Source organism: Trematomus bernacchii, unplaced genomic scaffold (genome assembly GCF_902827165.1).
Source record: "Trematomus bernacchii unplaced genomic scaffold, fTreBer1.1, whole genome shotgun sequence".
Lineage (NCBI taxonomy): Eukaryota > Metazoa > Chordata > Actinopteri > Perciformes > Nototheniidae > Trematomus > Trematomus bernacchii.
Genome location: NW_022987797.1, coordinates 2,111,768 through 2,139,305, shown reverse-complemented (window position 1 = coordinate 2,139,305; position 27,538 = coordinate 2,111,768). Strand labels below are relative to the sequence as shown.

General features: G+C 40.2%; 1 protein-coding gene across 1 annotated transcript in view; it reads left to right on the top strand.

Moving 5' to 3' along the window:
• The window catches only part of ptprt (protein tyrosine phosphatase receptor type T), a 350,127-nt gene that overhangs the window by 184,668 nt on the left and 137,921 nt on the right, over nucleotides 1-27,538 (top strand). The window contains exons 12-14 of the mRNA XM_034149943.1: nucleotides 4,396-4,597; nucleotides 9,195-9,297; nucleotides 13,745-14,021. Of these exons, the coding sequence (XP_034005834.1) occupies nucleotides 4,396-4,597; nucleotides 9,195-9,297; nucleotides 13,745-14,021 (582 nt within the window). The remainder of the gene's footprint in view (nucleotides 1-4,395; nucleotides 4,598-9,194; nucleotides 9,298-13,744; nucleotides 14,022-27,538) is intronic.

Below are 27,538 nucleotides of genomic sequence, written 5' to 3'. Positions count from 1 at the left end.
TTTACTCGTTGCTTTACTTACGCCGCTTCATACAGCCGTAATCTGATTGGTTGTAGTATCAGCTTCAATTGATGTCAAATTTGAAATAATTTGAACATTGTGCACTCCGAATGCATTACATAATTCACTTTTGCTGAATTTCTTTGTCCAAAACTCACCTTCATACAAATACTGGAAGGCACGACTGTCCTTCTCAAGGACCGCATGAGCTTCAGCTGCTCCAAATCCTAAGGACACATATCTTTCATGTATTGACTTTGAGAATAAAGACTTCTCTATTGATGGATTCCTTTATCTTGTTTGCCCTATACCCATCATAGCTCTATACACTCATGTGCAACTAGGGGCCTTGATCTCTTTAGATTCCTTTAGCAAGTAGGACAGCCATTTTAATGGCTGCTATTGTGAATCGCCCTCAAGTTCTCTAACACAAAGTTATCCAGAATAACCTCCAACAAAATACCCCAAGCAATGGTTTATGAGTATCAGAAGATACATGAACGAAAGCCTAAGGCAATGAAATGAACTGAAATGCTCATTGAGCTGTGTTTTTAGCTCCTATGAATACAACAAACACATTACATCTATTAGCACAGATAATTCACCACTGATGCAAAACTTGAATGTAAAGTCTGTGAAATCAGACATCAAACAAGTGACCTGGGGCCTCATTTATAAAGGGATATACGCTCAAAAAATGGCGTACGCCAGTTTCTACGCAATGTTTGCGATTTATAAAATACTAACTTGACGGGAAAATGTGCTGTCCTCCACGCAAACTCTAACCCATGCGTACGCACTAAGCACAACAACGGGAGAGACGAGAAACTGCGACACCGTTGGCAGAAGGAAGAATGGAGAGAAATATGTGGAAATAATACCATAAATAAAATGTTACCTCTCATTTATCAAATATGAAGAATTCATTTTCAAACATTGATTAAAGCCAATCTTAAAATGATTAAACAAACGCCTGTTTGAGACTCCTCAGTGTACACAAAAACATAACTTGGAGAAATAAATAAATACGGATATGCTATTTAAAACCACCTCGAATATGTTGTGTTAATGTTATGAAATGTTTTCTCATAAATGATGCGGTAAGCAGGAGGACAGAATTACGTCTAAACTGACGCCGTTTTGCTTTTCTATAGGTTGTAGATACGAGCATGGTTTTATATACTATCACGTTTAATCGTGTTTTATGCCGTTTGCCAAGACTTGATAAGTCGCTCGTAAAACACAGGAGGTATGGAAACTAAGAACACCGTGGTAAATTGTACAGCTAATATAACACAACACATTGTATTTCCTTTAACTGGTGGATTATGGATATATAGTTGCTGATCGACAGCTGGAACACAAACCACCAAATACAACAAAAATAATTCAGATCCAGTCGTCATGACTCCACTCCGGAGGGATTCCCCCATCATTTCTTAGTTTCTCATCAAGGGGGGGTCTCCTGTCCCCGGTACAAACACACTGCCTGAGGAAGGTTATGTGTATTTTTTTTGTCATTAACTTTTTTCGGACCACTTATTTATTTATTTTGGTGACGATCCGACCTCCATGCTGCTACTCTGGTTCAAACTGCATCCACCAAACAATATGATTTATCTCGACCTCCCCAAAATAACCAAAATCTGACACGGTGTGAGATGTCTTTTTTAGCTGTTCTATCGTCATTTCCTGCGATCTTCTTCATGCAGTCAGTCAAAATGAATGAATGAATGGGCGTTTCTTTGACTATGTATAGGCAAATATGGGCGTTACGAGTCGATTGTGATTTATCAAGGGAAACAGGCGTAGGGAGTGCCGTACGCACTTCCCTTGCCGGTACGCAATGTTTTGTGAATCGGAAAATGGCGGAACATTTATGTACCTATTTTTGTGCTTTGTACTACGTAAGCAACCTTCCTACGTCAATCCTACGCAAGGCGTTATAAATGAGGCCCCTGGCCACTACCATACCTGTATGTCTCTGGAACCAGAACATCCAGTGCAATAGAGGTTTGTTTCCACTGTATCTCACTCCAGTTTCTTTATTCATGTCTTTCTTTTCTCTGCATCTTCAACTTTGGATTTCCTATTGCTTCTTCTTTCTCTCTCTCTAACACACCCTCACACATAGTCACACATTGGCACATCACCACTTCAGCCTGCAGGCCGAGTCAAATTGAGGCACCCAGCTGTCAGTGCTTTCCATTTGAGTCCGCTAATGGAGAGATGAGGGCCGCCCGACGTCTGTGAGTGTGAAGTCTGAGATCTTCCTCCCACCGCCTCACCGCCACAGATTCACACACTTACAGTACACACACATATTACCTCCAGCCTCCAAGGTACCCATTTTACACAAACCTCCATCTTAAACACTTGTTATTCCATCAATGGAAACACTGTCTTCAGATATATCCTTGGGCAGGTTGGCCTTTGTGGACTGGCCAGAGAAGGGTGCAGAAGAAACATGGGTAGATGGGGAAACAGTGTACAGCAAAGCTACACTATTAGAGCTCTGGTGCATTTGAACAGTTCTCGTTCTCTCTCTCTATTGGTTGTGTTGGCTCTCTGACAGTATTTCTGCATCCTGCTGACTAGTTCTGTCGTTGTATATGTTACTGTGCTATACTTTAAACTTGGAACACATCTTTTTGTGTTGGTCTATTGATAGCTATAATATCCCAGATGATAACCAATACATTTGGATAAGATTGGTGGGGTTGAGAGTAAGAGATGTGGTTTTTTGGATATGTTCTGTTTTTGTAAGCATACAGTCGTATTGATGCTCCACTCATGCAGGTGGAAAAGTTTTCTTCTGGGAACTCCTAGTTTGCAGTCTGTGTTGCCCTCACTTTCTGTTATCTCAAGAAATCTAACCTGGAAGACAAACAGCAGGAAACATGAGCCGATCCAGAGGCTATAGCCCTGGAAGTTTTTTTTTTCCTTTTGCGTTGGTGGTGGTTTCCGCTCCAGCGAGTGCCTTCTGGTTCATTCATGTTGTCTGTCTCTGTTTTATCAATTCTTTTTCCTTACCTCCCTCACTCATTCTCACCTTGCCTTCACACTTTTTATATCTTGTATTTTTATTTTCACCAGAGGGCTGAATGAAAAACTGAAATGCACTCAGACATGTTGACAGAAAAAAACACACACATGCTCTATGAAGGGCTAAACTGTGTTTGGGGTTGAATTGCTATGAATGTGTTTGACTCTGTTGTAATGACTGTCATTCACAATGACTGCTGTCCTCCAGTGTTTTACTGCGTGTGACTGTTTGTTTTGGTGTTTCCGTGTGAGTCATTGACAGTTGTGCATCGTTGAAACTTGCCAGCAGCAACATCTCGACAGACACTGACAGTTATTTTGAAAGAATGACTATTGAAGTGCCTCTGCCAGTTTAGTGGCCACGGGTCGATTTGCTCAATTTGTTCCAGTCTCAAAGTGGAAATCAAGTGGTGAATCACTGACCTGTAGCAAAGGGCCAAACACCACTTCAACTCCAAAATAGATTTGTCTTGGAGGTGTTTGGGAGGTCAAACTTGTTTTGAAAAATGTAAATGAAATGGATATAATATTGCACAGAAAGACATGAATATTGTTCAATTTACCAAAGCTGAGCAGTCATTTGACCTTTAGTTCGTCTCAAAATCTGATTATTAGAAATCTAGTTTAATTATCAAGTGTTAAACATTCTGGCTGTTCAAAAGATTAGGATTGATGAAACTACTGATATAAAGAGTAACTGTGGTATTATTATTTTAAACCTGAACTTATTTTGGTTCACACTCGACTCTCTTCCATCAGTTGTGGAAAATACTGTGGCCACAAAAGTCCTAACAATGAATTGATTGACCAACAGTGCAAATGAATGGCAAAGTTGTAAGGGTTAGGGTTAGGAAACTTGTTACACGTTGGCCACAACAACTGTTCATGGCACTTTACAGATCAATAATAACTGATTGCACCACTTTGAATGTTTTCAGTGCAGCAGAATGGCTTTAGTGGTGCTCTGCCGCACAAACGTGGATGTTAACGGGCTGCTACAAAGACTATCCCTTCTTTTCAGAGTCACATGGTTGAGTGAGAAAGTTTGTGAAATATTAACTCACATAAATGATAATTACTGCATTATAGCTTATAATAAAACATTAGCTTTGTGAAAACAATGCTTCTGAAGTGACTGCTTCTATGACCAACATTTAGTCAATTGTATTACTTTTACCTTGTAGAGAGCTGATGTAAGCCGTAAGCAGTAAAATGTCTTGTCAAGAGTGACAAGACATTATCTGCAAAACCAAAACTAAAATGCACTAGAATGAAGAAAAGTAAATGTATTACACACAACAGAGTTAAGCTTAAATATCTATTAAACTGTTTGTCTCCTCTTTCCTAAAGATTACCTACAAGGCCTTGAGCTCATTTGACCCCAGCGCTGATCTGACAACCCAGAGGGGACGGGTGTTCAAGCTGAGGAACGAGACCCATCATCTGTTCGTAGGCCTCTACCCAGGAACCACGTACTTCTTCACCCTCAAAGCCTCCACCAACAAGGGCTTCGGTCCACCAGTCACCACCCGCATCAGCACCAAGATAGCAGGTACAAATACTTGGATGTGAAATCATTCAGTAAATCATTTGTTATTTGTCTGTCCGTTATTTGGTGGTGACATTTGTTTGATCTTTGCTCTCAAATCAAACCAAGACATTTTGGCACACTAATGCTTCTTATAACAACAACATGAGATACAGGAGACGCTGGAGGCTTGTTTTGTTGGCCAGGTGGTGGCTTGGTATGTCAGTTTCTCTATGGATGTACCTTTCTGTCTATTTGTTGTTTGTGTCTTTGTTAGTCTGACTTGTTCCACTACATTTGTGTCCCTCTGTTGTCATCTGCCTAAGCACATAGCAAATGCCAATGGTAGGGCTGTGCAATTAATCGTATTTTAATCGCAATTACGATTTTGGCCTGCCACAATTACGAAAACAACATAATCGAAAAAAACAATTATTTAGCTTTGCTAGGTTGTGACGGTGCACTGCAACATATTTGATCTCATTAATTTTAGTCTTATTTATTTGTATTTATCATATTTATATATGTTTAGTAGCTTGGGGAAGTGCGCTCCAAAATATTTGTTGATCTTGTTTATTGGTATTTATTATTTTGGTATTATTTATTTAAATGTATCATTTATTTTATTTATTTTTGTATTGGTTTTTCAGTTGAATTATACGTTCAGGGTAATCAACAGTTAAAAAGATACTGTTCAAATTATTATTTGTATTTGTTTTAAAGTTCAATAAATTGATTTTTTCAAAGTCAATGAATAATCGTATTTAATAATCGTGATCTCAATTATTGACCCAAATAATCGTGATTATGATTTTTGCCATAATCGCACAGCCCTAGCCAATGGCACCTCCAAAGAAAAGAAAAACCTTCAACTTTGGTGGCAAGAACTGTAATATTCCCCGCCCATGTTGAAGCATTTCTTCATTGTGGAACAAGAGGACTATTATTTTGTGAAGGGTGTTCCTTGTTGTTCAAATGACAGAATGATTGATTCAAAATAACAACCCTTCACCTTTTTCTTCTTTGTCGTCTCTCTTTGCCCTTTATTTCTCTGACTCACCCTTCAGACATTTATTTCTAGTCTCTTTCTTCCTATCTTTTTCTCACTTTTAAAAATGTACCTTTCTCTAATAATCCATTCCTAAATGGCATATCCGATTGCATCTTCTTCACAGAATGTCTTTTATTATTGTTTCTTCTTCTTCTTCTTTAATCAATATATTTGCAGAAACATTACAGCTTTTTTTATTTATATTTGTTGCCAAAAGTACTAGTTTATACAATCCTAAGTACAACTTTATTAGAGAAGGCGCACTTAACGACTTCTGCATCTATTTGTCAAACATGTTATTTAAAAATCTTTTCAGTCCAACAACATCAGATATCTGTTCCCTTTGATAATCCAAAGAGAGTTTATCACTTTCATGTGTAATAATCTCATAACATTACTGCAAGTGTCACTCGATTTAAAGGACTTGTGATATAAAGCAGAGGTAACGGCATAAATCTCTGCTGAGCAGACAAGATATTTTCAACTTGCATATTTCCATATTAATCCAGTTAAACATATTCAGTCCTGAAACTGCTCTGTGGCCACTTCTTCTTCACTAATTGTACCAGTATATATTTGAAATAAATGCTACACATGTCACATTTAACCATTAGGGAAATATATTTTCAAAATATGAATGGCTCCAGAAAATGTGTGACTTAAACCCAAATATGAGCCGTGCTGATGCCCAGACTGTCCACTGAGCTACACCACTGAAAGACTCTGGAAGAAATGGAATACATGTAATGGGATAATGTCATTATATCCCTACAGATACATACAAAGATGTAATCAGATTATTGGGATGTTTAAAAAAGTAATCATTTTTAGAAGATTTCAAATACATTTTCGCATTACTACTTTTCACACATTTCACCAGAGTGAAAAAAGTCTTGAGTCAAAAGTTGAATGTATTTATTGAATGTTTGATGTTAAGGAAATGCAACATTACCGAATATGATAAGGGCCAAATGCAATTTTTTCCTTTGATACCTGACCAAATGTGATTATTATTATTATTTTTGTTCTGACTTTAATCTCAGAAACAAAAAGTAGCTTTTGGTCAGATCTCTAAAGAATATTCACATGTGTCTCTAATCCTTTTCCATATAAAAGTAAAGGAAAGTAATGAAGTTACTTTAATATTGTAATACGTAGATTAGGGAACAGACTACAATTTTTTTAAAGTAACTAGTAAATGTAATATAATAATTTAATAATAATTTAATTTAATAATTTAAGAGAACCAATGTTTGACCACTGAATCCTGACAGTGTGAGGACTGCGGTCTGAGTGTGTCATCAGCATGTCATTACTGCTATCCGTCAGCACCTACAGTGATTGTTGCATGACCTTTCCACTGAGCCTCCATTCCTCCATCTTCCCTTCAAATCTTAACGTTGCTAAGAGGCAACAAAAACATGGCACTTCCACACATAACAGAGACGTCTCCCTCCAAATGCCACGTCATCCCCAATCTTCATTATCTCATTCAGAGGGTGAAGGATGAAGATATTTCAATTAAATGATGCAGACACTTAGAGATGGATATACAAACGAGGGGGGGGTTGGGCTGTTAATAACCTAAATGCCACACCAATCAGGGAAAAAGTGTTGATGTTTTACTCCGACAGGCACTAATGCTGCACCTTCATTACGAGTGCATGACAAATGTGAACATTAACATATTGAATGTCTTCTGAGTGAATCATAGATCCATCTTTGAGTCTCTAAAATACCCCAGAGGATCACTGTTGTCAAGTTTGATGATATAATGACAAAACTAAATAACCAAAAAGGTCAGAGCCAGAACAGATTTATCGATGTGATTTTTTAAAGCTTTATATAATATATTGGTCTGTATTTCTATTTAAATGTGGATTTAGCATTTGTAAGCAAACAAATCCTCCTTTTATTTTCCAATGACTCAGAAGAATATGGTATGATTTGCCTTGACATGTAAACATATTTTTTTAATAAACTAACCAGAAAAAGTCTGGTGTTATGTCACATAGAAATGTTTATATCACTTCTGGTAAATGTGTCCTTACACAGTTAAACCCCACGGCCCCGCGGGCGGGGGAAAAACGCAACATCTTGCAAGAAACAGCGTCTGAGGGCTTCTTAACATTTAATAAACTATGAATGTGTCATATCCACTTAACGGGAAGAAACTCAGCTATCAGACAATATCAACCATTTTTAGCAAAACGAAACATAAGGGTAATAACAAAGACTCTGAATTAGCCCTGAGCGAAAAAATGCTAACACACTAGCACAGAACTCACGTTAAAATACCCTTATTACTTATCAAATCTGCACAAACAAGATACCGATTAGCAAGCTGAGATTCCACAGATTCCAGACATATAAGTATCACCACTGAGCGATCAGAACTCGCGGCTAAATTACAACAAACAACAACAACAAAATTAGCTTTACAGGACCAAATCGGAAAATAAGTCTTACCGTTGCTGTTGTTCTGATCAAAAGTTGTGTTCAATGGCATTAAAACGATAAAAACGCTGCTGAAGGTTAATCCATAGGTTCATCCAATGTGTCTGTGTCACTTTGAAATGATTACTGATAATCCATCTTCATATTTATGTCAATCACGGAGATTTCATATTAGCTGCTACGAGAGTGTATGACAGCTTCCGGTTCCAGGGCATTCTGGCTATGCATCACTCATTCACCAATGGGTAATGTTTAGATGGATTTTAGGAACTTCCCCTCGATTCTATTGGCTCTAACTGTTAAAAAGAGGTGTCAATCATCAAAATTGACCGAGGGGGGCCAGAGATATGGAAAATACACCCAAATAACCCCAGAAGTGGTTTTCTTTCCTAAATCTCTCTAAAAAGGTCAAATGTCACTTGTTTTGCATCAATATTGATACAGGGTACTTATTACATGTTATAGTTTGGATTCCTAAAGCTTTTAGTCTACCATCCCATCATTCAAGCGTGGTTCTCACTATAAGTAATGTTTTTTCTTTGGACGGACACTATAATTTACTATTATTATTATTTTACTGTGTTCAATCTGAATTTACTTTAAAATAAAAATAAATCTATATTGATTCTGACTTTTCTACATCCAACTCACAGGTTTATCATTACTTTGAGAAAAAAGATTATTAATTTTCCCCTTTTAGAAGTGAAGATATAGTCATTTGTTCTGGGAATGTCATTTTCGAGCCTGAGGCCTGAAAAACAGGCTCAGGGCTAAAGAGGTTGTTTCCCTTGTTTCTCCTTTGCATTCCCATGTGGCCCTTTGACATAATGGTCACTTTAGTTTGATAAAACTAACGTTATATCATGTCTATAGGCCTTCTATACCTTTTTTGAAAGGTACCTGTTAGGTTGAGGGAAATGAGAAGGGTCATTATGTTTCTAACAGTTTTTCCCAACTGATGTTAAACAATCCTATTCTTCAGCTACAGCCAATGATGGTATTTTTGTTAGGTTTGATACTTTGTGACTTTCTGAACATGTAAGTAATACGTTAATAATACATTGCTTTTAAATGTTCATTTCTCAAATGTCATTGTATTTCCTTCCCCATTAGCCCCCATGATGCCAGAGTATGAGTCCGAGGCTCCACTGAACGAGACGGAGACCACCATCACCATCCTGCTGAAGCCCGCCCAATCACGTGGAGCACCCATCACGTAATTTATTTCCTTATTTTTTTCTTTATATTTACACTTTTCCCGTTTGTTATCCTGTTATCTTCTTTCTCCTTTTCCCCCTTCAATGTATTCCTACTCACTTTCTTCCATCTTTTTCATTTCTCCTCTCCTCTCCTCTCCTCTCCTCTCCTCTCCTCTCCTCTCCCGAAAGAGAAGCTTCTCGAACCCTTCTCGCATCTTAGTTCCTTCCAGAGGGACCCCCTCCCGAACCGTCTCCTCCTCTCCCAAGTGGACGAGAAGGAAGCCCTCCTTCTAGAGAGAAGAGAGAGAAGGGAGAAGGAGAAGAGAGAGGTCAGAGGAGAGAAGACTCGAGAGACACCTCCCTCTTCTTTCTCTCTCCTTTCCTCCTCGTTCTCTTTTTTTCTCCTCTCTCGCCCCCTCCATCATCACTCATCTCTCTCCTCTTCTCCTCCCTCATCCTCGGGGGATCTCCTCTTCCTTCCTTCCTTTATTCTCTTTTCTTCTTCTCTCCTCTCCTTAACTTTTCTGTCCTCTCCTCTCTGCCCCCTCACTTTCTTTTCCCTATTTCCATCCACTTTCCCTACTCTTGTCTTCCTCAAGGGTCTCTTTTAAAGCCATTAAAATCACTCACACATATAAGTCTAATTTGTATGCAAAGGCACTCAAAGAATGGGACACTTTTGTATAGATGTAGCCGTGGCACGTGTTGCCGTTAGTCACTTGTTGCTATAGCCACAGTTTTATGGAGACTCAAAACAGAAAGTACTTCCTCTGTCTGATGGACACCCTGGTTATCCTGTCCCTTAAGACTTGCTGCTTTAATTGAAGCACCCTGTGGAGAGCTTGTTGGCAAAAAGGGGATAAACACAGTTTTAATGGTTAAAGATAAGGAGGATTTTCACATAATACACAAACAAACATGCGATAGTGATCGTCACGTAAACCCATTAGTGGCATACAATGGCAACACAACAACTTGTGTAGTCATTGAAAGTGGTCCTATTCTGCATTTTAGGGTTTTCCCTTTCCTGCAGTGTGTTATATAGGTGTGTGTTCATTGAAATGGTCTGCAAAGGATAAAACCCCAAGTTCCCTGTAAAAGCTTCTCTCCCACCGCTCATGTTAGGGAACCCTAAAATGAGCGTAATATGTCGTCTAATAAATAGCCACTCATCATGATTCAAAATTGCATTAGGTGTTTATCAGTCAAATCTACAGAAGTGGTAGTACAAAGCACAGGTTCCTCCTTGATATAAATTACATTTGAAAGAAAAAGAGTGAGGAAATTATATAAAAAGTTAAAAACACAGACTGCTACTTAATCCTTCAAGTCCCAGTCCACTGCACTTTTGTTTTAAAATGGACACACGGCTAATTTATTCCACTCTCATTTCAATTTTTTTCAGCCTGCATGTTTTTTAATTAAAAGTTCACTTTGAACATGTGATCTCATCCATTTCATTGGTGTAGGGGAGAACATAATTCTGCCGTTGCCTTTAGGGAAATACAGCTTTGACAAGGGTGTGTGGAGAATATATATCACTTCAATTTAGACTTGGGGAAAGGGATTTGATTAATGTGAGTGCGGGTCAATAGTTTTAGTGTTCATTTGTGTAAATCCCATTCCATATCTTGCCGTGTATCACACACATATGGCAAATATAACTCTTGTTGAATTGGGCCGCAGTCCAAAATCTTTGTGTTTATCAGCCTGAGATAAGCCCCTTTACATGTTTGCTTATTATGTGTGTTTTGTGCAAGTATTACATGTTGTAAGTGCCAACAGATGCATCATGGGGCAGCATGGGAAAGGCATCCGGTTAGTATGCACGCTAATGCTTTTTGCAGGAATAGTTTTTTTTCTTAATTCGGAGAAGATCCCAGCATCTCCAGTACTGGAGCTTACATGAGGAATGTTTACACAAAGGGCTGAGCTATGAGGAGCAGCTGCTGGGGTTGAGACACACACACATATGTACATACACACATTTGCACACATGCTCAGATGCATACATATGTGCATCCACATACATTCACAGAGGAAACAGCTGTAAAGGCTAACTCGATGTCAACACATGTTGAACAAATGCAAAGTACATTACTTTAACTGTAGAACATGCAGGCACATGTCTGCAGATGTTTTATAATAACATACTACACAGATGAAGACAGGAACACTCAGGTAATGAGCAAACACTTTCATGTTTAAATTATGTTTGCACACAAAGAAACAAACACTGGACCAGACTTGCACATGTACACAAATACACTCCTTGCGTCAATGTGTTTTTAATAATATAATGTATCCATCGGCCCCTTACCTTACGACAAATTAAATATCAAACAGCCTTTTGAAGAAATAAAAACCAGTAGACATTTTCAAATTTTCCCAAAACACTCGTTTTTTTATACGCTCACTTAAAATAATGTGCATTTTAAATTCTCCCTTTATAAGAAAAGTATAGGAAATGGATGAATTTCGAGAAAGCATTCTTTAAGAACACCTGTGGTTTCTTTACACATTTGCACGTTGAAAAAACATAAATAGACATACAAGTACACACAAAATCACACATGGCTGCGCGTAGAGTACAAACTAAACTGATGTATATTGATGTACAGAGGTGATCAACGCAAACTCATTACATTACACGTTAGAAATAAAATGACCAACCACATACAAGATTAGGATTGTACACCAACACACATAATGCATTTACCTATTTTACCATCATATAATGCATCCACTGGCCCCAGCCTTTTTACTTCAGACAACAAAGCCACAACTATTTAAAGAAGTACAAATCATATCTTGATTTAACCAATAAACGTTCTCAATTTTAAAATACCCTTACTTTAAAATATGTTCATTTACAATATGTCCTCACAAAGAAAGACGTAATATAACCTGTATTGAAAACCATTCCATATAAACACATGTAACACACACACACACACACACACACACACACACACACACACACACACACACACACACACACACACACACACACACACACACACACACACACACACACACACACACACACACACACACACACACACACACCATCCCTTGTGAAGCCTCAGAAAGCCATTACTTTGAAATGGATATTTCACCAGAAAGGCAGAAACAGTAGAGAGACTCATCTTTGGTCATCAGCAATTATCTTTTATGAAAGCTGCCAAACGGGAGCCGGGGATAATTGGCCGCGGCCCCCTTCACAGAAACATACATTTCCCTAATTGCGTATAATTGTGAAGTGAGTTCTTGGTATGGAGGACGGAGGTAATTGCGGAGGGCCGCTGCGTTTGTCCTGACCGCTAAAGGAGCCCTCAGCCGTTCATGAAGCCTCTCAGAGTGGAACGGAAACACAAACACACACACATGCAAAAGCCCCCCCCCCCCAAACACACTCACATGGACATATACTATTAAGTATATAAATCCACCTCTACCTGTTAGAACAAACACAGGAGCACACCTGCTAGAGCACAACAATACTATGTATGCACACATATAAATAATGACCACACACACACACACACACACACACACACGCGCACACACACACACACACACACACACACACACACACACGCGCACACACACAAAAAGTGAAAATGGCAATATATCTCTCTATCTCACTCACTCCTAAACATTGTTTCAAGGACTGTCTGGGGAGAAGTCTTTCTTCCACTTTCTTTTCATTTCCAACTCTGACTCTCCTTTCAAAATAATGTGCATTCATTGTGTTCATATAGTCCTGCATATAAGTGTATTTTCTACCAATTTCACCTTGCATACAGTGTGATGACCCCGTTGGTCTCATTGGGAGCTTTCCAGTGCATGAAGATCAGGATTCATTCATGAGAATGGAAAACGTGTATGAACATGTAGCATATCTTTCTTTTAACTCATAATTTAATGCTGAGTCAGCGCTAAAAAGTTATCTGCCATGTACCTTGTTAGAAAGAACGCTCAATTTTAAATCCAAAGTAAATCTACCATTTAGGAAAAAAATGACCCTTGGTACTAATCACTCTCCTTTTTAAAGTGTATTTGGCATTTTCTGCAAATTCTCTACGGACCTCAGCACTCTTCTGCTAATGCTTTAATTGCCAAATGGTTAGTGAGCACTTTGGAAATTAAATATTTTAAAAGATAAATGCTCTTTAGGATCTGGATAATGGGCACAAGTGTAATCGTCAGATCAAACCAATCACTTTTTAGGTGAAAAAGGCTTTATTTAATTTATAATTCACCAGTTTAAGAGTTTAAAGGACAATGGCCTCCAACAAAGACCACCTGTGCCATGCATATTACAACCTTATACATGTGTGCTCCAAATGGAAATGACAAATTGGGAAATAATGTCGCCTAAATAACAGTGAGTAAAACCCATATTTCTCCTTCATATGTCTGGTCGAAGGTATTAATGTAACTATATTTATGTCTTTCCAGCTCCTACCAGCTTGTTGTGAAGGAGGAGCGCAAGTCAAAGACCCGCCGCGCCGCCTCCGAAGCCCCAGAGTGTTTCTCCGCCCCTGTCAGCTTCCGCAATGCCTCCATCTTGGACTCTCCCTACTACATCGCTGCCGAACTGCCCCCATCCAGCCTCACAGTGGTACAGCCCTTCACTGTGGGAGACAACAAGAGCTACGGAGGTTTCTGGAATCCCCCGCTGTCCCCGGCCAAGAGCTACAGCATCTACTACCAGGCCATGAGCAGAGCCAATGGGGTGAGTCTCAAGCAGCCAATAGTACCTATATTACCACGGGTAATTTAGCCAAATGACACACAAATACATTGGAGTCTACAAAGGCTAATATGAATATTTTAAAGCCACCGTTGGCTTAAAGGGGACCTATCATGCAAAACGCACTTTTTTATGTCTTTTAGACATGAAGATGTATGTGTGTCAGGGAACTCACACAGCGTCAGAAAATAAAACCTCTCTTTTCTTCCATACCCAAATCTCTAAGAACGGGGCTACCACGGAGCTGATCCAGATTTGCGTCCGATATGACGTAATATCGGAAATGTAGGCTGGCTTGACACCCACGGCCCTATCAGAAACGTTGCTATCAGAAACAATGCCCGACTGTTTTGGACGTAAAATATGGTCGGTGCATGTTTACATTAGCATCGCTAACACTCAGAGCTAACCTGTACTGGAGAGCATGTGTGTGAAGAAGCAGGAAATAAAAAGGAACTCACCTTGTGGTATAACCGGCAAAAGAGAAAGCCTTTGAGCTCCATACTGTTTCAGAATCTGCCGGTAGCATCTCCCGCATGAGCTCAGCCCCCTCCTTTTTTTTAAAAAGCTTTATACCCCAAATCAGCACTTTTGAAACAGGAAGTGAAATAGAGGGATATGAGGCATGGCTAGAATGGGTGATCTGTTTGGTATTTTGAGCAAAACACTTCATAGACATGTTATTTATATATTTTTATATATCTGAGACCTATGCTATTGCCTAAAAATAGCATGATAGGTGACCTTTAATATTGCATAGTTTAGGTTTATTTTAAAATTATTTTCATGTCAAAAAAGTGGAAAACTAATGGAAGTAGGAAAAGATCCCCTTCAACCCTGTAGTCTTTGGTGCCCCTGCTGTCTCATTTAATTATGCTAAGCAAATACCTATGCCATCCAATTAAAAATAAATTAAATTACTTTAAGATCTACATAAAGGGGCTTTAAAACTCTTTGGCAGAGGGGAACACCTGGAAACAATATTTCAACTTCTTTATAAGGAGCATTTAAAGACACCAGAGAAGCAACATCTTGCACATTTGGATAGAACTGCTGGTAACAGTAGACCAAGAGAATTGCCCCTCAGAAATGTTGCTGCCACTTCACTCCTCTTTAATTTGAAAGTTTCAAGAACGTTTAGCCGCGCCCTAATCAGTGATGTCACAGTGGTTGTCTAAGCCCAAGTGATTTAGGTGAGGTTACATTTGCAGACAGAATACAGTCACAGCGCACTAGTGAATGTTATGTCAATTTAAAAAAACTCCCAGAATCCATCACTCTTTTTGATCCTCTTTATGCATGACCATTAGACCATGTGTAAATATACCAACACCCCACCCACCTCTCCCCTTCTCATAACTCATTCACAACTTGAACTTGGCTTTTGAAATCTCCATAATATTCTGAACTCCTGCGAGGGTTTGTTTTAATTTTCCACTGCCGTTACCACAGTAACTAGGTTTGGCGAGCGGGGCCCCGGCAAGCTGGCGGAGGCCGTGATGTAATTTTGTCCTCCAGAAGGCAGATTTCCCATAATGCACTCATACGGTGAAAGACTGTGGGTGTGAGTTGTGAAAGGGGGGGTCGTCATGCATGATGGAACAAGCGTACGTGTGTGAGGATGAGTATGCATTTAAATTGGGGGGGGGTTTTAGTTGTGCATGCCAGTTGTGTGAATGTGAGTGCTTTTTAAATCTGGTCACATAAGAGTACCTTTATTTGATTGGATCTCAGTCAATCCAATCAGTGTGAGGCTTGTTTGGTTCATGGATTGGAGCATCGGGGGGGGGGGGGGGGGGGGGGTGGTGGTGGTTGGTGGCAAAAAGTAAATAGAAAAGCAAGTGGGCCTGTGCAGCCACTGAAACCCAAATGATTTGATAAGGAAGTCAGGCATAAAGAATGGCCACACGTTCACAAACCTCATGAATTTCTGCCAGTAAGTACTTTTTTCCTGCACTTGAAAGAGAAACGGTTTAATTATTATTAATTTTTTTTTGTTTTACTTCCCTGCTAATGTAAGTAACATAATAAGTTATATTTGCTCCTTTGAGAGAGAAAGACATTAGATATTTGTGCCAATATCCTCATTTATTTGTTGTGTGTTTAAGAAAAATATGTTTGCAGGGTTAGGGAGGGTTAGGGATTTGGGCTCTTTTTAGCGGGCTAGATCTCCATGGTAACTTATCCTGGAACCAAACCTGCTCCGGAGCAGGTTTGGTTCCAGGCTAAGAGATCAACTCAGTGAAAGCACCGCCTGCTGACCAATCAGAGCTCCGTGTGCGGAGTTTAAAGCTATCAAGTCATATTACAGGATAGAGGAAATACAGAAAAACTGCCGTTGCAGGAAAGACGGCCGGCAAAAATCAACTGACTGTGTGAACGTGAAAATGAATAGAATATCCCCTCCCATCTTCAGAGCAATCTGACTATTATAACATTAGCATTAAGAAAGCTTACTTAAATATCTGCCACAACATAAGTAACCGGATCAGAGTAACATTAAGTACAGTCCGCGGCACTGTGAGTGCAGACGTCGATGTGTCCCATTATCATTCATATCATATCACATCATAATGTATCATATATTTCCTTATTTGAGTCAGCTTCTTGAGCCGTATCTGGCCGTGCAACACTCACAGTGTCACATACTGTATGCAGAAGTATTATTTTAAGCAACACATTAAAGGTGGGGTAGGTAAGTTTGAGAAACCGGCTCGAGATCGCTAGAATTTGAAAATACACAACCGGAGAAAATCTGCCACTTCCTTACAGAGCCCCTCCTCCAACACACACGAACGCGCACATGACCAATGAGGGCACGAGATAAGTTTGTGCACAGATGGAAGGCTGACAGGCAGGTAGGCCATCCAGTTATTTTAGCCGCGCCGGCTAAAATGATTGGTCGTGCTTTTTACAGTATTACGGCTTCCACAGATGACATTTTTGTATGGATTTTTTGTCAAAGCACTTAAGATATTCATTGCTATCGGGATGTTAAGAGCATTCCATGGAATATAACAAAAAGTGTATCTCGAGCCGGTTTCTCAAACGTATTTAAATCTCAAATGTAATTAAAGTCAGATCCACTCGTGTCTTGGACGGGGCAGTGATATCATAAAACCTGTTAATGTACGCATTCAAACGCTTTTTCTTTTACCAGCTGTATTCACCTTGCAGGTGCAGCTATGTGGCTTTTATCCTGGATAAAGTGTTTAAGTCATGGATGTTTAAAGTTTAACTTCTTCATATTTGACTAATATTAAAGTTCACTTTTCATTCAGGAAGTATGACGCTGCGCTGTCAGTACACGGCTTGTCCATGTTTGTGATTGGTCGAATGCTCCAAATACCACCCCTTTCATGTGAACGCGCACCTAACTAGATAGGACACGGCTGGCTTGAGCGATCCACTTGATAACCAGCGTCGTAGGACCGCTTAGCGAGAGCGCGTATGTTTTGGATTGGGCCAACCGGCTAACTCAAACATATCCAGGTTAGGTTGAACCGGCTTCGTAGTACAGGCCTCTGGTGTATGTGTTTTCTGATCTGATGTTTTTATTGGCAGAGCATTATATTTTAGCACCTTTCCAAACCGTGGAGTGTAAATAGTTTATTGATCTCGAGTTAAAATAAGCACTTAAGAAGGTACAAAATAATCATGGTCATGGTTTAAAGCAAACACAGACTGTCTAAATGACAAAGCAGGTTGTTTGTTATCCAACCAAAAATGCAAGGTTTGCATAGGCAGTTAATATACTTATTTAAGTATGAAAAATATCAAGTTTTAAGACAATGTACACTGTGACAGTGTTATCTCTCTTGTCAGAGTATGCTGAGGCTCAGGAAGTATGGTCTTCCACCAATTGGGGGTTCCATCTCCAGCCCCTGCAGTAAATATGTCGAAGTGTCCTTGGGCAAGAAACGGAACCCCAAATTGGTCCCGATGGCATTGCTAACAAGTTTTGAATTTGTAAAAAAAGAACTTGGGGCGGTTGTGGCTAAGGAGCTAGAGCTGTCGTCCCCCAATCAGAAAGTCTGTAGTTTAATCTCTAGCCCCTGCAGTCAACATGTCAATGTGTCCTTGGGCAACATTCATTCCTCCCAATGGCATGGCCTAGGGCATGGGTCGGCAATAGGCGGCCCGCCAGCAATAATATTTGGCCCGGAAAATTATTTTGAGAATAAAAAGAAAAGATTATTTTGAGATTTTTTTTTTTTAATATCAGACCGACAGTCGCACATACTGTATAGGCTATAATGCCCGAATAGATCATCTACCTACACCTGAAGAATGCTTATTGTACTTTAATCCATGTTGAGAGCGAATGACACACAGCACAGGCACAATCTGGCAGCGGGGTGCACTGACGCTGATAGTGGATCAATAAGTAGGTGGACAGCGCGTGGTGCTGAAATAGCCAATATGCGGTTTGTGGTTTGAAAAAAATAACACCAGCTCACTAAATCATTCAAACGTAATGTTTACTTATATGTGAACAGTAACAAAGTTCAATCACAACGTTGACAACAAAATCGGAGAAGCCGCTTGATCATGGAGGGCGAGGGGTGGTGGTGCATATGCTGCCACCCCAGTTGGCAGCTTTGTTTTGAAAGAAAAGTTGTGGCTCATCGGACATTTATGAGAGAAAACCCCTAATGTCCGAGTGCAAGTGAATGCAGCACAAGACGCAAACCTTGTAACCCCATCCCCCGGCCCTGGCGCGAGCATGGAAATGTGATTGTCATTTGAACGGGTCGCCGCAAAACGAGAAGCATTCGGTCTACAATGACAGAGAAGAGACTGTCAAGTTTGGCTGTACTCAGCATTGATTCAAAACGCACTAAAGCTTTGGATCCGAATAAGCTTGTGAGCAGGGGCGGACTGGCCATCTGTAGAATCACAGAACGGCACCGCAACGCCCCCCCCCCCCCTTAAATAAGCCTGTGATTATGTTCCGGCCCGCCATCTAGTGGCTCAGAAAAAAATTGGCCCAAGGCCAAACTTAATTGCCGACCCCTGGCCTAGGGTGTGTTAGTGTTAAAGAGGCCCTATTTTGCTTTTGGGCTTTTCCCTTTCCTGTAGTGTGTTATATAGGTTTTTTGTGCATGTCAATGGTCTGCAAAGGCTCAAATCCCTGTGTTGCATCCAGAGGGAGTTTCTCTCCCACGCACTCCCCCCCCCTGCCTGAAACGCCTTGATTGTTTGCTTCAGTAACATAATGACATCACTTTGTAACACTTCTGTTGGCTAGCACTCCAACACATTGTAAGTGATAGGCTAAGGAGCAGGATGTTTCTGACACATCTTTAAGCGGTGGACCAATCACAACAGAGCCGGCCAGCTAACCAATCAGAGCAGACTGGGCTCTGGTTTCAGACAGAGGATGAAAAGAGGTGCTGCAGCACAGGCAGTATGAGAAAAATAAAGAGCTTTTTGAACATTAAAGCATGGAGACATGTCACAGGAGAGGCACTAAACACAAATAGGAACCTGAACATTTGCATAATAGGGCCCCACATTTGTATGAATGTGTGTGAAATGGGTAATGTTGTATTCAAAAAAGTGCTTTGAGAGGTCACAAAGACTGGAAAAGCACTTTATGTATGCAGTCAATTTACATTAGAGTCTTTGTACACCCAACCTTCTTGCAGTGCTTCTTCCTTATTAGCCATACTAAAAGAGGTGTTTGAACAAAAGACTTCCACTGTCATTTCTCTAAAAAGAGTTGTTCTAATCCTCCTACTGTAGTTGTGTCTTTTCATGCTCACTTGACAGGGAAATCAATGGTCCGGGTCAGGTACACAACAGCTTCCAGCGGGTGGACTTTCAGTGCCTTCCTCAAGGACTCAACAGCAGTGTGAATCTGTGTTGATAGAAAACAGATTGAATCCAAACGCTATGGTTGAGGGACATTTATCCTTTGTCCTAGGCTGCACGTTAGTCCTTTTTGTAGTTTGAAGAAGATGCAATGGCTTTAGAGAAAAAAAATTGGCCAGTGAATCCAACATGGCCATTTGACTCTGAATAGACTGCAGCAGTGTTGTAGTCAAGTCACCAATTCACGACTCCAAGTCACTCTCGAGTCACCACTCTTCGAGTCCGAGTCCAAGTCCGAGTCACCTAGGGAGAGTCGGAGTCGAGTCCAAGTCCGAGTCACCCAAGGAGTGTCCGAGTCGAGTCCGAGTCATCATTACCTGTGTTCGAGTCTGAGTCCGAGTCCAAGTCACCTAAGAAGAGTCCAAGTCAAGTCCGAGTCACAAGTCTTCATGTATTAATCTTTGTGGATATATGTGTTGAAATGTAGCTGCTCCTCTACATTGCTTTTATCCTGTCATGTTATACTAATCTGTCTATTGAACTGCTGTGAAGCCAGTTTGGCTACAATTCTTGTAATAGTACTAAACAAATATAAAGCTTATTACTAATATTAATATTATTATTATTATTGTAAATGACATATAATATGTCTAACTATATTTAAAATGAGTTACCTTTTAGAGAAGTGATTATATTTGTATGCCAATATTTTCTTATGGTAAAGTTTTCGTGTTGCACTTTTATTTTGATAGTAATAAGATCGGAACTTTTACCGGAAGTCAATGGACAACGGAGCAGTGTAAACACACATGTATAATGACGGATAGATGACGAATAAATTAACATATACTAAATAGTTGCATTGGGTTTTTAGCACCTGGCTGATAAGGGCACAAGCTCTTACGTTGGTAATGATTGTATAAAAGCAAGGGTGTGCAATAAACAGATACCATCAGTTGGAGAGTCTGACCATCATTCAGCCGGGGACGCTACAATTATTATAGTGAATGTTTAAATGATATCAATAAAGATTTAGCCCCAGAAAGCACATGGCTACTTAGCATGCAAAATGACGTCATTCTGCATGTTAAGTAGCCATGTGCTTTCGTGTTATCGGCTGAATCTTTATGTATTGATTAGATCACGTTACTCTGATGATAGTGTTCAAGACAGCCTATATGTCTGAACTCGATCCTTAGAGTAATGTGTTATGGAGCCTTTTCTTCTCTTCAATCTTTTTTCCACATAACGAGCATTTTGCACTGCTCTTTTCCAATGTGGAAGCAGAATGTGTGAAAGCATACAGCACGATGCGGGGTGTGTCTCTAGACATCTTTAGACTGGAATAGCGGGGCCCAGTACGTGAACTCGCCTCGCAGCCGGTGCACACGCAGGGATAGAGGACATCAGACTCCAGAGAAAACACGCTCGAGTCCGAGTCCGAGTCCAAGTCGGAGCGTCAATGTACAAGTCGAGTCCGAGTCATCGTGGGGGGAAAAATTCACAAGTCCGAGTCCAAGTCATCGTGCGCGAGAATTCACGAGTCCGAGTCCGAGTCGCGTCAATCAGTGCGCGAGTCCGAATCGAGTCACGAGTCCCGAAAAGCGGCACTTGAGTACTCCATCTCTGGACTGCAGTGCCACGGCCCTTCAAAGAAGAATTCATCATTTAAATAATGTATTGCTTTTAAATGTTATATCTCCATTATATGCTGTCACAGTAACGATATGTGGAAGTGATCATTTGTCAATCAAGAATTGAAGTTATTTGCAGTTCTCACAAAGTCCTGTAATGTGTTTAATTGATTTACTGTCAGTCAGTTTGTGCAAGTAGGTGTCATATTTTATCATTTTTTCTCAAGCAGTTGATGTTTCAGAGGGACACCCATTAACATTTTAGAGGACTCGGTGGTTTGTTGTCGTTTGATCCCATGGATACAAGTATGTTTCCAATTCTCTGCCTGTCTTAGATAATCCTGCTGGTCTCCTTTTAGCTCCACCTGTCCATCAAGGACAGCGTCTCTCCTCCCTCTTACTCTTTCATTTTCTGTCACTTTCTCTCTTGAGAACATTTAGAAGAAATTGTTCTCTCAAACCGCCCACACTCCATCTCGTCACTGCTCACTGCTGTTGCCTCCGTTTCTCTAATATGAAAGGAAATCCACCTACATTCTTTCACTTCCTTTTCTCAAATCCTCTACATTTTCTGTTTTTCTCCCTCCACTCCATTTCCCTCTGTGTGCCCCTCCACCTCAGCTCATCCACTGTTTTCATTCAACTCATCTATCTTTGTCTTTTGCCAACTTGTTTCTCCAGATGTTACGGCTGGACGGCGAGGTATACATAATGCAGCAACCCGTTGGTTGAATCAAACTCCTTTATTTATGGAAAAGGCCAGGCAAACAAAGTAAAGCCAGGCAAAACACAAACTTGTACGAACAAAAAATCTATCCAACAACGTCAAGAATCTCACCAAGACTAACAGAAAAAGCAGAACCTAAATGCCTAATGAAACAAACAAGACACAGGTGAGGAGGGAGGAGGAAACACAGGGGCACAAGGTGAACACAATCAGGTGATCAGGTAGGGAACAGAGAGACAGGAAGCAACAGGCAAGACGGGGGAGGGGGGTGAACACTTTTCAAACTAAAACAGGAAAACAAAGATCTAGACAGGACAAAATAAAACATAGCCAGATCGTGACGCCAGCTCTATTTCCCCTCCCTCGTCCTGTCCCTCAACCATACATCACATGTTTCTTTCAGTCTTTATTCTTTACTTATTTGTTCTCTCACCTTCATTCTATATAGTCCACCATTTCCTACTGGCCTTTCCATTTGCAATCTCTTTTAACTTCCATCATGGCTAGTATTTTTTCTTCCTTTATTCCTTATTCATCTTAAAGTGGACCCTGTTATGCTTTTGGGGGGTTTCCCTTTCCTGTAGTGTGTTATATGTCTTTGTGCCTTTTAGTGGTCTGCAAAGACTCAACTCCCAAAGCTCCCTCCAGAGGTAGTCCTCTTTTCTCCTTTCACAATTCTCCCTCCTTCTTAGGCTGCTTCTCAGGTCGGTTAAATGGATTCCTTGCGTCCCTCACTTGCGTCGTTTCCCTGCGTTTAGTCCCTCCCACCAGGGAAGCATGGAGAGACGCAAGGAAACCACGAGAAGCAGGGAAATGAGTTTTAAGAGCAATGGGATCGTCTGACAGCAGCCAGCTCTGTCCCCGTTATTTTCACAAACCGCCCCCGCCTCTGTTAGTACACATTTACTTACACAAACATTTGTATCATCTGTTGTAGACCCAAATAAATAAAATAAAATAAGAACTCATTCTCAAAAAAAATAAACGCCATTCTTAAAATGTATAAACGAACAATAGTTGGATTAATATTGATTAGAGTGCACAATAGAAATAAAATAATTGAGAGAAGAAAAAGAGATATGTTATCTATCAAAACCCAGTTAGATTAACATTCATTGGATTGCACACTTTGTCTGTTTGTGTGGATATGTAGCAAATTAACATGTTAAATAGCACTTAATGACTGACTGAATGGAAATGACAATAAATGAAAATGTAAAACGAAAAAAGCGATCATGAAAATGTTTCCAATAAATAAATAAAATAATTTTTGACCACTTTGTTGTTCAGATATATCACATATTTGTAACTGAATGATGCATTAATTGAAACAAAACACGGTATAAACTGAGGAGTGAGTCCCGTGAGTTTCATGTGTTTTCTTCACTCCGCTGGGAAACTGCTCTCATGTCAAGAAGCATCAGATCAGTGCATGCGCTGCATCGTCCAATCAGTGAGCGATACACAGTAAGGGGGCGGGGCGAGTGTCTGAGGATTTCACAGGAGGATGGTCTGGTGGTTCCTCGGTTATCACTCCTCCATTATCGCTCCTCGCTCCTCGCTCCTCGCTCCTCGCTCCTCGGTCCTCCGGCAGAAATAAGAGCCATGGGACGCTACTCAAGATGGCGCAGACAAATCAACTTCCGGTGATACCGAGGACCAGCGACCGAGGAAATGAAAATAGTCGACCTGAGACGCAGCCACATTCTTCCTGCTTTTTCATTAGCCAACTCTCTCTGTCTCTCTATCTCTCCCCCCTCTGGGGTGACATCAGTCTGTTGCCAGTCTCTCAATTATCATCATCGTGCCAATTAGGCGACGCGCTGCACATTAAATCTGCTCACCAACGGCAATCTTGATTTCTCCCCCGACGTTGTGTGATGTCACTCACACACAGACATACTGCACACGCACACACATTAGAGGCAAACACACACACATACACAAATGGAGGGCCTCGGGCTGTAAGTAAGAGAGCAAGTGTGATCAGGGACTTAGGGATGAGGAACGATAGAGAGAGGGGGAATAGAAATCTAAAAAGAGTGAAAGGGAGATTAAAGAAGATATAATCATGGAGGACTAAGGCTAAAGAGAAATAGTGGGAGATGAGGAAGATATGCAGGACATGGTTTGAAGAGTGAAAAACAAGAAAGGAAGAATAATTGGATGTGAGGACAAAAGGGAGAATTCCGATATAATGTCTTTATCATGGTTGCAGAAAGGTTTGAACCAAGTCCACCAAATGAAATGACAACAAAAGATTGTTTGGCAAGGTTCTTTAGTCAGGTCCAGTCTTATCGTGGAGAACAGTATTCTTTTAACTTTCTGGCAGTTTAACAAAGTCCAACAATATATTCATGGTATTCTCAATGTAATGTGGAAGAACATCGACTATCACTGTAGCCAACTGTTTAAGGTTCAAATGTCGACATACGTTCCGCCTTATATGAGGCTATAGTGATCCCTATGTATTGGAGGCACAGAAAGAAAAAGAAACAGGTTAAATACAGCAAGGGAAATTCAGGTAGAATTCTACAAAGAGCAGAATAAGAGACAGACCAATGAGGCAGCTATGGGGAGGGAGGACAGACACTAAAGTGCAAAAGGAAGTGCTGAGAAAAGTGAATAGAGAGGAGAGACGGAATTGTTGGAGGAGAAACGCATAGGAGGAAGAATGTTGGGAGAAATGAGGCGATAAATGGCACAAAACAAAAGGAAATGGTTGCACCCAGGGAAGAACATGGCCTACAGCACTGTGAAAAATGCAGCCAGACACCTTTCTTGACAGGTAAAAAGCCTCAGGGGTTGAACAAGGTACTCTGACAAACAACGTCAGTCACACACAAACCCCCCGACACACACACACACACACACCAGCAGCCTCAGAGTGCAGATTTAGGTGGATGTAGAAGGAAGGTTTTACCAACTGAGAGGCAATGTCAATCAATATGCACTCAGCTGACTTGAACATCCGTGATGCACTTTTACTCTGTTTGTGTGTGTGAGTTTGTCTTTCTTACATTGTGGGCCTCATAACATGTTAGCACAGTCTCAGAAAGGGTGGTCCCCTGTTTGTATGTTCTGGTTGGGTACCCCCACAATGTATGGGGTTATATTTGTCTCAATAATATTTGTGTGAACATGAAAATTATGTGTGTAAATGTGTGATTTGTAAATGTAAGACACCTTCCACAAATGCATTCAAAAGATTTGCAAACTCACAAAGAAATGTGCAAATGTAAATAGAAAATACGCAAAATGTTTTCACCAAAAAAAAAAGATCTGTGAATACTATAATTAATTTACGAGTAAACAAAAGGAATTTGTGAGTCTCTCTCTAACATTGACAACTTTCGATCAGACATTTGTGAATCCATTTTGTATTTGTCGACCAAATCTCTGCTTGTGGATCGTCGAAAACCACGTGATGGCCTGCTGGTGACGACATTTCCGCATTTCACAAGTTTGTCTCAAAACTCCGTGTGTGTAAAAAGACGATGCACAAGCAGAGATTTGAGATCCACTATCGCATTTCCTGTCGACAAATTCAAAATGGATTCACAAACTCCTGATCGAAAGTTGTCAATGTTAGAGAGAGACTCACAAATAGATTTTGTTTATTTGTAAATTAATTATAGTATTCACAGATCTTTTTTTTGTTGTTGTGAAAACAGTTTGCGTATTTTCAGATCCGTTTTACATTTGCACATTTTTTTGTGAGTTTGCAAATCTTTTGAATGCATTTGTGGAAGGTGTTTTACATTTACAAATCACACATTTACACACACATCATTTGTATGTTCACACATATTATTGAGACAAATATAACCCCATAACAATGCCACTAAGACAAGAATATGTGTTTGAGAAGTGTGTGTCTGAGAAGTGTGTGCTGGTGAGGCTCACAACTTGTAAGGGTACTTTATTGATCCCAATTTGGAAATGTTTGCGTTGCAGCAGCATACAAAAACAAGGCATTGCACATACTGTAAGTAGAAATTAAACAGCATTAAAAAAGTTGAAAATATACAAGTTGACCATGAAGATAAAAACATCTATAAACTGTCTCACAAATAAAATAAAACACTATTGAACTGTCAGCGCAGTCTCAGAAAGGGTGGTCCCAAAAGTAGATATTCTTGTCTTGTACTCCCACAATACCACAATGACAAGGATGTGTGTGTTTAGGGAGTGTGTGTCCGATACATGTGTGTTTGTTTTCATCACGTTGTGTGGCTTACATTATGTTGGCAGAGTTTCGGAAAGGATTGTCCCCTAAAACACCACAAAGACAACTACAAGTTGTTTACTAGAGATATTTTATTTGTGTATATTTGTTAAGACTTTTTGTTACCAGAAAGAGCCGTAAGCTGAACTGAAGTTGTTGAGAAACAAATAGATAGAGTATAAGGACCGATAGTGTGATAGAATTGAGAGTCTACAAAAAATTCCCTTTCTGTCTCACGCTGCTTTGGAACAGCAGCAGCTAATAACAATTTCCAGAAGTCAGAAAGAATACACCATTGGTTTGAAATCTTGCCTGTCAGTCAGAACACTGATCCTCTGACTGCCTGGTGATACGAGAGAAAGATAGAGGCAAAGAGCCGGGAAGATGGGAAGATAGATAGACGCAGAGAGACCGCTCACCCACACAGCAGCTGCATCTCCCATACACACTTAGTATTCCCGTCAGGCTCGACAAAGTTAACTACTACACACAGAGACACACACACACTGTGTCTCCAGTGTCTCCACCGTAAACAACTCCCCCCCTCTCATCTACCAGCCTCTCTGGGTAGAGGCAGGGTAATAAATTGGCCTTACATTTATTAACTTTGCTTCTCGCAACCTCTTGAGGTGTAATCCATTAGCATGCGCGAAGACGAGGCAGCACTCTTCACAGTGCAAACCCTGAGCAGCCAGTCCTCTAAATGGACTGTAAATAGCCACGATAGGGCCAATTTTGAGGAAACACAAGTCACTGGTGCTCTGGGAACTGATCTTATACCCATGGTGGCTATTTGTAAGATATACACTACACTTACAATGGCAATCTCTGACAGGCCTATCAAAGATGTTGAAATGTGAGGCAATATTACTCCTGAGACCTTAAGGGATTTGATATCCCAGTTATTCTTTCATTACATATGTACGTCGGTTTGTGTTCACAGAAGCAAACTGTTAGATATGGTCAATTACTGAATATGAACATCAGGTATATGCACGCCTATTAGCCTACTATTGATGTAGTTTACAAAACATGGTACTGTATGTCTCTTTATCAAGGTGCAATATTGTAATAATTCATGCATAATCCTTAC